The sequence below is a fragment of the Dipodomys merriami genome, unplaced genomic scaffold (assembly GCF_024711535.1).
Source record: "Dipodomys merriami isolate MVZ:Mamm:240054 unplaced genomic scaffold, mDipMer1.0.p SCAF_718, whole genome shotgun sequence".
Classification (NCBI taxonomy): domain Eukaryota; kingdom Metazoa; phylum Chordata; class Mammalia; order Rodentia; family Heteromyidae; genus Dipodomys; species Dipodomys merriami.
This window is the reverse complement of record NW_027206311.1, coordinates 271372-284358: the sequence shown is the minus strand read 5'-3', so window position 1 is coordinate 284358 and position 12987 is coordinate 271372. Positions and strand designations below refer to the sequence as shown.

Sequence of the window (12987 nt, the reverse complement as noted above, 5' to 3'; positions counted from 1 at the left end):
TGGGCCCGGGTGCTATCCCTCAGATCTTCAGCTCAAGGCTACCACTTGAGCCACAGTGCCACTTCCGGCTTTTTCTGCTTATGTGGTGCTGAGGAATTGAACCCAGGACCTCATGTATGCAAGGCAAGCACTCTACCACTGAGCCACCTTCTCAGACCTAGATTTTGTTTTTGAAAGTCACAAAAGGCACAGAATATTTACTGTATATCAGAAAACAATGATATACCCATCTTATATACTGAGAATATATTGTGCTCCTGAAGGAGAATGTCCTTGTTCTTAGGAGATGAACACTTTGGTATATGGAATAGAATGTCATGATGTGAAAATCATTAAGAAATATTGAAACTTAGTGCTATTGGCTCATACCTGTAATCCTAGCTACTCAGGAGGCTGAGATCTTAGGATCATGATTCAAAGCCAGCCCAGACAGGAAAGGCTATGAGACTCTTATCTCTAATTAACTATATATTTTATTTTATTTTATTTTGGGTCCGGTCATGGGGCCTGAACTCTGGGCCTGAGCGCTGACCCTCAGCTCTTCAGCTCAAGGCTAGCGCTCTACCACTTGAGCCACAGCGCCACTTCTGGCTTTTTTCTTTTTGCTTATGTGGTGCTGAGGAATCGAACCCAAGGCCTCATGCATGCAAGGCAAGTGCTCTACCACTGAGCCACCTTCCCATCCCCTTAACTTTTTTTTTTTTTTTTAAAGCTGGAAGTAGAACTGTGGCCCTAGTAGTAGAGCATGAACTTTGAGCAAAAAAGCTAAAGGACAGTATCTAGATAATGAGGTCAAGCCCCAGGTGCACACACGCACGCACACACACATTCAAAAAAACTTTAAGTCTCTACAAGTAAAACCTTATCTGCTTTATTGTTCAGGACCTAGAGCAGTACTGAGCATAAAGTAAGTTCTAAATAAATGGTTACTCTCAGGAATGCTACAACAAGGATATAGAATCATAGCAGTATTGGTAGTTACCACTTATTGAGTATCTATATCTGAGATGTCCAGTTCTAAGAGTTTTTTTTTGTACAGTTAATTGGTTTGAGGGAGGATTTCACCCTGGTGCCTAGATTGGCCTGGAATTCTTGGATTCAAGCTATCCTATCTAAGTGTGTAGGGAGACTACCTGCAAGTGCTCAGTCAGAGTTTTATATATGGAATCCTATTTGAACCTCTGATCTTCTCAAAGCAGTATTTCATTTTACAGACTTGGGAACCAAGGTGTTACAAAAGTAACATCTTGCTTCAAGTTGTCTACCCAGTATGTGACAGAATTTGTATTTGAATCCACTACTGCCTAACTTCATAGTCCATCCTCTGAAGCTAGAGGCTACTGTTCAAAATGCCGTCTAGGGACTTTTGTCTTAAAGTTTACGGAAAACTGCAAAAGACATAGGATAGCAAAACTACTTGAGCAAAACTCACCTGGAGTAAAAGTATGACTTACAGTAAAAGCTCAGGGCACTGGTGGGCACAACTATAACCCTAGCTACTTTAGGAAGATGAGGTCTGAGACTCATGCTTCAAAGCCAGCAAGGGCAAAAAAGTCTGTGAGACCTTATCTCCAATTTAAAAAATGCTGGAAGTGGAGTTGTGGCTCAAGTGGTAGAGTGCCAGCCTTGAGCAAAAAAAGCTCAGAGTCAGCAGGCCTTGAGTTCAAGTCCCAGGGCCATTTCAAAAAACAAACAAAAGGCATGGCCCAGTTGACCCTGCTTTGGGACTGCTCACATTCTCCAGGCTAGTGAGCACTACAAAGGGCGAGGTGGGGTTTGCGCAAGAACTACAACTCCCAGAAGACATTGGGCAGAGAGAAGTACCAAGGGTTTCCGGCCAGAGTTTATTTCCGGCTCTTCGGGTGCTGACGTTCTCTTCCGGTCGTGTGGCCCTAGAAAAGCTTTTGGGGTGCGCATGGTGAGTTCGGAGACTTAGTCTGTCCCAGTAGGAGCGGAGAAGGAACTCGTGTCCATACGTCAGTCAGCGGTTGGGGTCAGCATAAAGAGGGCAGAGAGCGCGCTGGCAGGAGGGTACCCCTGACGGGATTCCGGGAGGGGGGCGAGCGTATTGAGCGCCCCTCCCCCAACCCGCCAGCCTGGGACAGGAATGGGGATGGGGGGGGCGGGGATGAGGATGCATGGGATCCTGGGCATGGCTTAGTGGGGAGGCATACAGGGACGTGGGGAAAAGAAGAGCCGCAGAAAGGCTGCAGCCGAGGAGGACCCTACTGCGAGGGAATGCTAGAGGCTGCTGCAGATCAGAGATCGGCAGAAAGCTGGTACCCCAAGGAAACCCCTATTCTGGCCACGTCACACCCTCTAAGAAGACTCCCATCAGTTGGGTGAGCACCCGGGGTTCTTGACAGGAATAGGACCGTGGATACTGCTAGGACTAGCTTTGGGCAGAGATGTAGGAGAGTCTGGAGAATAGGTAAGAGCTGGCGGCTCGTGCAGTTCACTGTGGAAGGGACTGCTGTTTTGATAGGATCAAAAGCGTTTACCTACCTGGGTTGATTGCTGGTTTTGCTTTTTTCTCCAAAGATGAGGCTACTGATATTTGTGGTGTTGGCTCTATTAACTGTCACTCAAGCAGAGGAAGGAGCCAGGCTTTTGGCTTCCAAATCGCTGCTAAACAGATATGCTGTGGAGGGGCGAGACCTAACCCTACAGTACAACATTTACAACGTTGGCTCAAGGTAAGGAGACCCCTGGAGTTCCAGATTGGACCTTTGGATTCTGAGTTCTCAGAGAGGCATAGGTATCCTAGGGGATAGTGATTTCTCTGAGAGGCCTCCAGTTAAAGAGTTAATTAATAGGGCTGGGAAGGTGGCTCACTGGTAGAGCACTTGCCTTGCATGCTTGAGGCCCTGGGTTGGATTCCTCAGCACCACATAAGCAAAAAGCCAGAAGTGGTGCTGTGGCTCAAGTGGTAGAATGCTAGCCTTGAGCTGAAGAGCTGAGGGACAGCGCCTAGGCCCAGAGTTCAGGCCCCACCACCGGACCCAAAAAAAATAAAATTAAAAAAAAGAGTTAATTAATATACTGTTGGGGAAGTGGTGCTGTGGCTCAAGTGGTAGAGCACTGGCCTTGAGTTGAAGAGCTGAGGGACAGCACCCAGGCCAGAGTTCAAGCCCCATGACCGACCAAAAAAAAAAAAATACTGTTGGGCCTGCTTTTGGAAGTGAGGGGTTTGTTACCTATGCTACAAGCAATAGTCTACCATTTTTTTGAGCTGGAAGAGATTCACAGTAGAGGAGAAGCAAGAATTGTGAAACAGGAAGGGGAAAAGGACAGAAAATTCACAATACTTTTTACCTCGGGGATTCAAAGTTACAGCTTCCTTTTTTTTGTTAGCCTGTTCATCTTATTCCCTTTAAATTTTTCTACTGTATTCATCTGACTTTTCTTCCTTCCTTCTTTTTTTGGTTGGTCATGGGGCTTGAACTCTAGGCTTGGACGCTGTCCCTCAGCTCAAGGCTCAAGGCTAGGGCTCTACCATTTGAGCCACAGCTCCACTTCTGATTTTTTCTGCTCATGTGGTGCTGAGGAATCGAACCCAGGGCGTCATGAATGTGAGGCAAGCACTCTACCACTGAGCTACCTTCCCAGCCCTTTTCTTCCTTCCTTACTTGATCAGAGAAATTAAGGCAAGAATGGATTTGCACCCGTTCTCTCCTAGGTTGTTGAGTCTTGGTACTTCTGAGCATGGAATTCAGACCTTGATCTGGATTTTCAGTAGAGCATGCCAAGTGTGCTATGTGACTTTTTCTGAGTTCTGGATTTTTAGGCGAATCAAGCAGATTTGACTTGATCTGCTTTGTTTCCTCTGTTTTCTAGTGCCGCACTAGATGTGGAATTATCGGATGATTCCTTTCCTCCAGAAGACTTTGGCATTGTCTCTGGTATGCTCAATGTCAAATGGGACCGGATTGCTCCGTATCCTCTTGGCTGTGGGTAATCAGGCTGGGGAAAGACAAGAGGAATATTACCTGCAAAGAGGCAAGGGAATTTCTACCAGGCTGGTCTTATATGGTTATTCTATCATATATTTGGTAAGGGTCAGACTGGTACAAGTTGTGTGAGCATGCCCTGAAACATACTATATTAGAAGGATGTATATATACTTGTAAAGGTATGTGGGTCTTGGGAGCATGGTTCAAGTGGTAAATAGAATTCTTGCTTAGCAAGTTCAAAGACCTGAGTTCAATACTTGGTGCTACTTTTTGTGGTACTGATCAAACCCAGGACCTTGTGCCTGCCAAGCAAATATTGTGCTACTGAGCTACATCCCAATCCTAAGTCACTTTTAAAAGAAATTTAGTGGGGGGCTTGGAATGTGGCTTAGTGGTAGAGTGCTTGCCTAGCATACATGAAGCCCTAGGTTTGATTCCTCAGTAACACATATGCAGAAAAAGCCAGAAGTGGTGCTCTAGTGGTAGAGTGTTAGCCTTGAGCCCAGAGAGGCTCAAGGACAATGCCTAGGACCTGAGTTCAAGCTCCAGGACTGGCAAAAAAAAAAAAAGTAAAAAGATTTAGTGGGATGCTAACTTGGATTAAATAAGCTTTTATTTGCGGGGTGCCAGTGGCTCGTGCTTGTAATCCTAGCTACTCAGGAGGCTGAGATCTGAGGATCATGGTTCAAAGCCATCAGTGAGACTCTTTATCTCTAATAAACAACTCAGAAAACCGGAAGTGGGGCTGTTGCTCAAGTGGTAGAGCACTGGCCTTGAGCTGAAGAGCTGATGGACAGCAATCACCCAGGCTCAGAGTTCAAGCCCCACGACAGACCCCCCCAAAAAAAGCTTTTATTCATTGAGCCCCCTTTTTCCCTTATTTATCATTTATCTTCAAAGTATTGAATTAGATGCTTGGATTTTTTTGTTTGTTTGTTTTGCTGGTCCTCAGGGCCTGGGTACTGACCCTGAGTCTTTCTGTACTCAAGGCTATTGCTATATCACTTGAGCCACATGGCCACTCCAGTTTTTTTCTGAGTAGATTATTGGAGACAAGAGTCTTATGGACTTTCCTACCCAGGCTGGCTTTGAACTGTAGTCCTCAGATCTCAGCCTCCTGGGTAGTTAGGATTATAGGCATGAGCCACCAGCCCCTGGCTAAATTAGATGCTTGAGGTTTTGGGGGGGGAGGGGAAGAGTGGAAGCTTCACAGATTTATGTGTTATACTTACGCAAGGGCCATGTTAATTTTACTTCTATCATTCCAATATTAGTATATGTGCTACCAAACCAATACAGCTTTTCATTTGCCTCTTGCGATTAAAGTATATTTAGATTTAGATTGTCTGGTAAGTGTTAATGTTCTGTGTGTGTGTGTATGTGTGTGTGTGTGTGTATGTGTGTGTGTGTGTGTGTGTTCAGTGTGTGTGTGTGTGTTCAGTGTGTGTGTGTGTGTGTTCAGTGTGTGTGTTCAGTGTGTGTGTGTGTGTAGGTTTTTCTATTTTCAAGAGATTCCAGGGCTGGGAAGGTAGCTCAGTGGTAGAGCGCTTGCCTTGCATGCCTGAGGCCCTGGGTTCGATTCCTCAGCACCACATAAGCAAAAAGAAAAAAAGCCGGAAGTGGCGCTGTGGCTCAAGTGGTAGAGCGCTAGCCTTGAGCTGAAGAGCTGAAGGACAGCACCCAGGCCCAGAGTTCAGGCCCACAACCAACAAAAAAAAGAAAAAAAAAAAGATTCCTAGCTGGACACCAGTGGCTTATACTTGTAATCCTAGTTACTCAGGAGACTGAGATCTGAGGATCATGGTTCAAAGACAGCCCAGGCAGGAAAAGTCCATGAGACTCTTATTTTCACTAAACCATCAGAACACCAGAAGTGGCCATGTGGTTCAAGTGGTAGAGCGCTTGCTTTGAGCTGAAGAGCTCAGTGACAGTGGCCAGGCCGAATTCAAGCCCTACAACCTACCAGAAAAAAAAACAAATCCAGGGGCTGGGAAGGTGGCTCAGTGGTAGAGCGCTTGCCTTGCATGCCACCTTAGTTTCATTATCTTTTCCCCTTCCTTAACCCATGGACCAGTGCTAGCAATGTCTCCCACACTGTGGTCCTGCGCCCTCTTAAGGCTGGTTATTTCAACTTCACTTCTGCAACAATTACTTACCTGGCACAGGAGGATGGACCTGTTGTGGTGAGTTGCTCAAATCCAGAGCTGAATGGGACTTGGATTTTCCTTCTTCTAAAAACTCTGAGGAATGCAGCCCTGGCAGGAAAGTTGTGAGACTCTTACCTCTAGGTAACCATCCAAAAATCCAGAGGTTGTGCTGGATACCGGTGGCTCACACCTGTAATCCTAGCTACTTAGGAAGCTGAGATCTGAGGATCGCAGTTCAAAGCCAGCCTGGGCAGGAAACTCTGAGAGACTCTTATCTCCAATTAACCACCAGAAAACTGGAAGTGGCTCTGTGGCTCAAGTGGTAGAGCGCTAGCATTGAACTGAAGAGCTCAGGGACAGCGCTCAGGCCCAGAGTTCAAGCCCCAGGACCAACCAAAAAAAAAAATCTAGAAGTGGAGCTGTGCCTCAAGTGCTAGAGCACCAGGCTTGAGCAAATTCAAAGGTCAGGACAGCACCCCAAGCCCTCAGTTCAGGCCCCAGGACCAGTGCAAGACAAAAAAACTCTTACAGAAAATGTCCATAATAGCCACCAAATTCCAAAGAGATAAGTTAACCAGAAACTTGTCCTAGAGAAGTATGATTCAAATTGTGAAGTTCCGAAATAGAGTGGTTGGAATGGGAGGAGAGGAGGGGGGAAGGGAGAGGTGGAGAAGAGTACCATAGCATTCTCTTGCAATTTATTTCTTCAATTTGAAGAATTCTCTGCCTCCATTATCTGAAGCCTTGTCAAGACCTAGTTTTGAGCTGTATCTCTTTCTATACATATTGTCCTTACTCTTTCAGTAAGTGTTCATTGACTATAACAAAACTACTTTAACACTTACAATCTGTGCTACTTAAATATTTAATTACTTACTGTCTTCAGTACTTTCACTTGTCTTTCCTCCCCCACCCTCACCTCCCAATTTAATTTTAAACTCCTTGACGCCAGAGATTTTGTCTTAGATTCTCTTTGTTTCCTATAGGTAAAACAGAAACCCAGTAGCACAGGCTGTGAAGGTGGTTCAGTGGTAGAGTGCTTGCCTTGCATGCATGAGGCTCTGGGTTCGATTCCTCAGCACCACATAAGCAAAAAGAAAAAAGCTGGAAGTGGTACTGTGGCTCAAGTAGTAGAGCTCCAGCCTTGAGCTGAAGAGCTGAGGGACAGCGTCTAGGCTCAGAGTTCAGGCCCCACAACAGGACAAAAAAAAAAAAAGTAGCAAACTACTTTTTGATTAATTGATGTAGATATCCAGATATTTATTGAACTTTTAGGATGCTAGACTCTGGGAAGTACCAAAACCTTGTCCTGGTCCTCAAGAAAAGTCCCACTGTGTACCTTTGGCTCATTTTTATATTCTTAGCTACTCAGGAGGCTAAGACAATTGCAGTTGGAAGTAAGCACTGGCAAAAAAGCCTATGAGACTCTTGTCTTCAATTAACTACCCCCCCTCCCAAAAAAAAAAAAAAAGCCATAAGTGGGGCTGTGGCTCAAGTAATAGAGCTCTAGCCTTGAGCAAAGAAGCTTAGGGACAGTGCCTAGGCCCTGAGTTCAAGCCCCAAGACTGGCACAAAAAATAAATAAATATTTTGCCTGGCACCATTGGTCACAACTATAATCCTAGCTGCTCAGGAGACTGAGATCTGAGGATCACAGTTGGAAGCCAACCAGCAGGAAAGTCCATGAGACTCTTATCTCCAATTAATCACCAAACAACTGGAAGTAGTGTTACTCTTCTAGTGGAGAAGCAACCAGCTCTGAGCATAAAAGCTCAGGGTCAGTGCCCAGGGCCTGAGTTCAAGCCCCAGGACTAGCACAAAAACAAAACAAAAATCTGTAACACTCAGTGTAGTTTCTGAATTTTTTCATAAGCCACATGAAATTGTATCCTCATAATTCTAGCCATATTTTCACATGTATCATTTTTGCTTTCAGTCAACTTTAGGACTTGGTTATACCTGGCATTCAATAGGTTAATAGACACAAAATTAAAGTCTTAGCTGTCACCTTAGAGTGAAGTTGTTTGCAATGTGCTCCAAACTCTTGGTCTCCTCTTCAAAGCAAAGGAATGTTGGCTAGGCCCAACCCTCCCTTAGTAATGTACATTTGGGTAGGGCTTTAGACTTTTCAGAACCTTTCTCATTTCATTTGAGTAGAGGAAGAGTATTTTCACTTTAGAATAAGTAAACAATTGCCAAGGGCAATCATTTCATTCCATTACACGTCTAGCCTTACAGAGAGGCCAGTGGTGAGCTGTTTTACTCAGGCTGGGACAAGAGAATTGAGGTTTAATTTCAGTTGCATAGCTTGTCTGCTTGGCTAAAAAGTGCTCCTTATTGGTGTTTCTTAGGTCTCCTGGTTCCTAATTAATGCTTTTTTCTTACATACCTTTCTTTCTTTTTTGAAATGCTAAGGATTGAACCCAAGGCTTCACACCTACTAGGCAAGCACTCCACTACTGGGCTCCATTCCCAGGCCCGTCTTCATCTTGAAACACTCTTGGGTGCTTTGGAAACTAAGAATCTACTGTTTAGAGCTAGGTTGTTTAGGACCAACCTCCCAGATGAGGTGACTTGGATGCTTGCATTAATGCTGTTTCTTCTTTTCAGATTGGCTCTACCAGTGCCCCTGGACAGGGAGGAATCCTGGCTCAGCGGGAGTTTGATAGGAGATTCTCCCCTCATTTTGTAAGCTTTCTAGCATTCTCTATTTGCATTCATTTGGTATAAAAATACCTTTTTGGGGGGCCGGGAAGGTGGCTCAGTGGTAGAATGCTTGCTTTGCATGCTTGAGGCCCTGGGTTTGATTCATCAGCACCACATAAGCAGAAAAAGCTGGAAGTGGCATTGTGGCGCAATGGTAGACCGTTATCCTTGAGCTGAAGATTTGAGGGACAGCACTCAGGTCCAGAGTTCAGGCCCCACAACTGACCCAAAAAAAAACAAAACACTTTTTTTTCCTTTGGCCATAGGACTTGAACTCAGGACCTAGGTGCTTTCCTTGAGCTTTTCTGTTCAAGGCTAGCCCTCTAGCATTTTGAGCCACAGCTCCACTTCTGGTTTTGGGGTGGTTAATTGGAATAAGAATCTTACAGACTTTTCTGCCCAAGCTGGCTTCAAATTGTATTCCTCAAATGTCAGTCTCCTGAGTATCTAGGATTATAGGCATGAGCCACAGCGCTTGGCTTCATCAAGGCTAGAACTCTTTTTTTTTTGGGTCGGGTCGTGGGGCCTGAACTCTAGCCCTGGGCTCTGTCCCTCAGCTCTTCAGCTCAAGGCTAAGTGTTCTACTTCTTGAGCCACAGTGCCACTTCTGGCTTTTTTCTTTTTGCTTATGTGGTGCTAAGGAATCGAACCCAGGGCCTCATGCATGCAAGGCAAGCGCTCTACCACTGAGCCACCTTCCCAGCCCCTAGAACTCTTTATTTATTATTATTTTTTGCCAGTCCTGGGGCTTGAACTCAGGGCATGGGCACTGTCCCTGAGCTTCTTTTGCTCAAGGCTAACACTCTACACTTAAATTATAGTGCCACTTCTGGCTTTTTCTGTTTATGTGGTACTGAGGAATCAAACCCAGGGCTGTATGCATGCTAGGCAAGCACTCTACCCCTAACCTGCATTCCCAGCGCCCAACTCTAGAACTCTTTTTTTTTTTTTTTTTTTGGTTGTAGGGCTTGAACTTTGGGCCTGGGTGTTGTCCCTGAGTTCTTCAGCTCAAGGTGAGCACACTCTACCACTTGAGCCACAGCGCCACTTCGGTTTTCTGGTGGTTAATTGGAGATAAGAGTCTCAGGGACTTTCCTGCCCGAGCTGGCTTTGAACTACAATCCTCAGATCTCAGCTTCCTGAGTAGCTAGGATTACAGGCAGGAGCCACTGTGCTGGCTAGAACTCTTTAACACTTGAGCCAGACCTCCAGTTCTGGCTTATTGCTGGTTAATTGAAGATAAGAGTCTTAAGAGTTTGTGACGGGGGTGGGAAGGTGGCTCAGTGGTAGAACGTTTGCCTTGCATGCCTGAGGCCCTGGGTTTGATTCCTCAGCACCACATAAGCAAAAAGAAAAAAAAAAGCCGGAAGTGGAGCTGTGGCTCAAGTGGTAGAGCGCTAGCCTTGAGCTGAAGAGCTGAGGGATAGTGCCCAGGCCCAGAGTTCAGGCCCCACGTCCAGACCCAAAAAAAAAAAAAAAAAGAGTTTGTGACGGGCATCGAGCATCGGGCATCGAGCATCGGTGGCTCACGCCTGTAATCCTAGCTACTCAGGAGGCTGAGATCTGAGGATCATGGTTCAAAGCCAGCCTGGGCAGGAAAGTCCCTGAGTCTCTTATATCCAATAAACCACTCAGAAAACCGGAAGTGGGACTGTGGCTCAAGTGGTATAGTGTTAGCCTTGAGCTAAAGAGATGAGGAACAGCGCCCAGGCCCAGAGTACAAGCCCTATGGCTGACCAAAAAAAAAGAGTCTTAGGCTTTGTTTGCTAAACTGGTTTTGAAACTCAACCCTCAAATCTCAGCCTCTTGGAGTAACTGAAATTACCAGTGTGAGCTACAATACACTTAGCTAGTTTAAGGTTTAAAAGATGATCTGTTTAGATTCAGAGTGGCCTTGAACATTTGGGGAAGTCTGATGGAAACTTTGTGGTTTAGTCTGAAAGAGAATGTTTTGCAGATTTGACTAAAAGGCTGAGTGGGGAATTCATTTGCTTATTTATTCAGTGAATAATTACTAAATACCAAGACTGCCTCAAAAAAAAAGTTGGGGAGGATGCTGGGAAGGTGGCTCAGCAGTTGAGCACTTGCCTTGCATGCATGAGGCCCTGGGTTCGATTCCTCAGCACCACATAAACAGAAAAAGCCGGAAATGGCATTGTGGCTCAAGTGGTAGAGCACTAGCCTTGAGCTGAAGAGCTCAGAGACAGTGCCCAGGCCCTGAGTTCAAGCCCCAGGACTGGCAAAAAAAAAAAAAAAAAATAGAGAGCAAAGAGCCATGCCTATAATCCTAGCTATTCTGGAGGCTGAAACGGTTCAAAATCAGCCTGGGCAGGAAAGTCCATGAGATTCTTACCTTCAGTTAACCACCAAAAAGCTGGAAATAGAGCTGTGGCTCAATGTGATAGAAGACTAGTCTTGAGCAAAAAGCTCAGGAATGGTGGAGAACTGGTGACTTATATCTGTATTCTAGCTACTCGGAGGCTAAGATCTGAGGATCAGGGTTCAAAGCCAGTCTATGCAGGAAGGTCCATTAGATTCTTATCTCCAGTTAACCACCAAGAAACTGGAAGTGGTGCTTTGGCTTAAAGTGGTAGAGTGCTAGCCTTGAGCAAAAGAGCTCAGGGCCTGGCCCTGAATTTAGTTCAAGCCACATGACCAACTGAAAAAAGAAAAGGCTAAGGGACAGTGCCCATGCACACACACACACACAAAATGGACGGGGCTGGGAAGGTGACTCAGTGGTAGAGCGTTTGCCTTGCATGCCAGAGGCCCTGGGTTCGATTCCTCAGCACCACATAAGCAAAAAGAAAAAAGCCGGAAGTGGCGCTGTGGCTCAAGTGGTAGAGCGCTAGCCTTGAGCTGAAGAGCTGAGGGACAGCGCCCAGGCCCAGAGTTCAGGCCCCACGACCGGACCCCCCCCCAAAAAAGAATGGAGAAAGAAAGAAAGGTTGGTAGATTGGTCAGAAGTGGTAAGAGAACTTTCTTGACCAAAGTTCTGCTTAAAATTTGGTCTATACTGCTCCGTTTGTCATTAGATCTATTCCTTCCTTATCATCTTGTGTGTTTTCACCCAGACTTCTAAGTTCTTGGTTTCCTTCCACAGCTGGACTGGGCAGCCTTTGGGGTCATGACCCTACCCTCCATCGGCATCCCCCTGCTCTTGTGGTACTCTAGCAAGAGGAAATACGACACTCCCAAAACCAAGAAGAACTGAGTGGGGCTACTACGCCCTTTCTCTCTCAAGAAACCAGGTGCTTTCCAGACTTCAAAGGTTATCTCAGATGCGATCTTTTAGCTCTTAGTCCACAGCCACCTTGTCCTGGATTCTGCCTTGCTGTCAACCAGAGTGAATGATCAGGCCTGGGAGTCTATGAGAGCCTCCTTGGTTCCATTGCGAAGCCATACAAACGGGAAGGCCTTCAGCCACAACCTTGGGCCTAGAGGGCCCCACTAAGGTGCTGTTGGTGTATTGCTGGCAATGTGAACTCGCAGGGTTCCAGAAAGGGACCCTTCAGTGACTGCCTGACACCACCTCTATCCCTGCCCTTTCCTCTAAGAAGAGGGTGGAAGATGAAAGCTGTAGGACTCTACGAGGCTACCAAGTCTCTGTTTTGAGTTAGGGAAGTAGTTACCAAATTGGGTTTTCTAATAAAAACAAATGCCACACTTACTTGTCTGTTTTCTCATCGGCTGAATGTACAAAGGTATTTTGGAAACTCTGGCCATGAGTTCCCTGGCTCCAGGGCAAGTGCACTAAGTTTTGGTCTCTCCTTGCCACGGAACTGTGGGTCTACTCTGGAGATACCTGTCCCTTTTTGAGCCTTTTGTTGCCATCGTTCTCCAGGTCTGAGTATTTGGGGTTTTTTTTTTTGGTCCGGTCGTGGGGCCTGAACTCTGGGCCTGGGTGCTGTCCCTCAGCTCTTCAGCTCAAGGCTAGCACTCTCCCACTTGAGCCACAATGCACTTCCGGCTTTTTTCTTTTGCTTATGTGGTGCTGAGGAATCAAACCCAGGGCCTCATGCATGCAAGGCAAATGCTCTACCACTGAGCCACCTTCCCAGCCCCAAGTCTGAGTATTCCATACTGTCATAATTCCCTAACCCTTACTTGCCCATTCTTTACAGCTGGAGATTGTTTGCAGAACATTTGTTCTAGAGCCCCAGGTGTCCTTTTGATCTGTT

The 12987-nt window shown here is 46.0% G+C and overlaps 1 protein-coding gene and 1 non-coding gene across 2 annotated transcripts; one reads left to right on the top strand and one right to left on the bottom strand.

Annotated features, from left to right (window-relative positions):
- Positions 1–1842: 1842 nt before the first annotated feature.
- Positions 1843–12472, top strand: LOC138818150 (translocon-associated protein subunit beta). Its single transcript, XM_070009077.1, has 6 exons — positions 1843–1918; positions 2542–2696; positions 3838–3936; positions 6028–6136; positions 8711–8788; positions 11910–12472. Exons 1-6 carry the CDS (start codon positions 1916–1918, stop codon positions 12018–12020), a joined length of 555 nt encoding a protein of 184 aa, XP_069865178.1. The 5' UTR covers positions 1843–1915; the 3' UTR covers positions 12021–12472.
- On the bottom strand, positions 5145–5250 carry LOC138818151 (U6 spliceosomal RNA). Its single transcript, XR_011368990.1, has one exon. It is a non-coding gene; the product is annotated as a U6 spliceosomal RNA (small nuclear RNA).
- Positions 12473–12987: the final 515 nt, after the last annotated feature.

Coding starts and splice junctions, on each gene's coding strand:
- LOC138818150 (XM_070009077.1), top strand. Junction 2,697..3,837: donor ATTTACAACGTTGGCTCAAG/GTAAGGAGACCC, acceptor TCTGTTTTCTAG/TGCCGCACTAGATGTGGAAT. Junction 6,137..8,710: donor AGGAGGATGGACCTGTTGTG/GTGAGTTGCTCA, acceptor TCTTCTTTTCAG/ATTGGCTCTACCAGTGCCCC.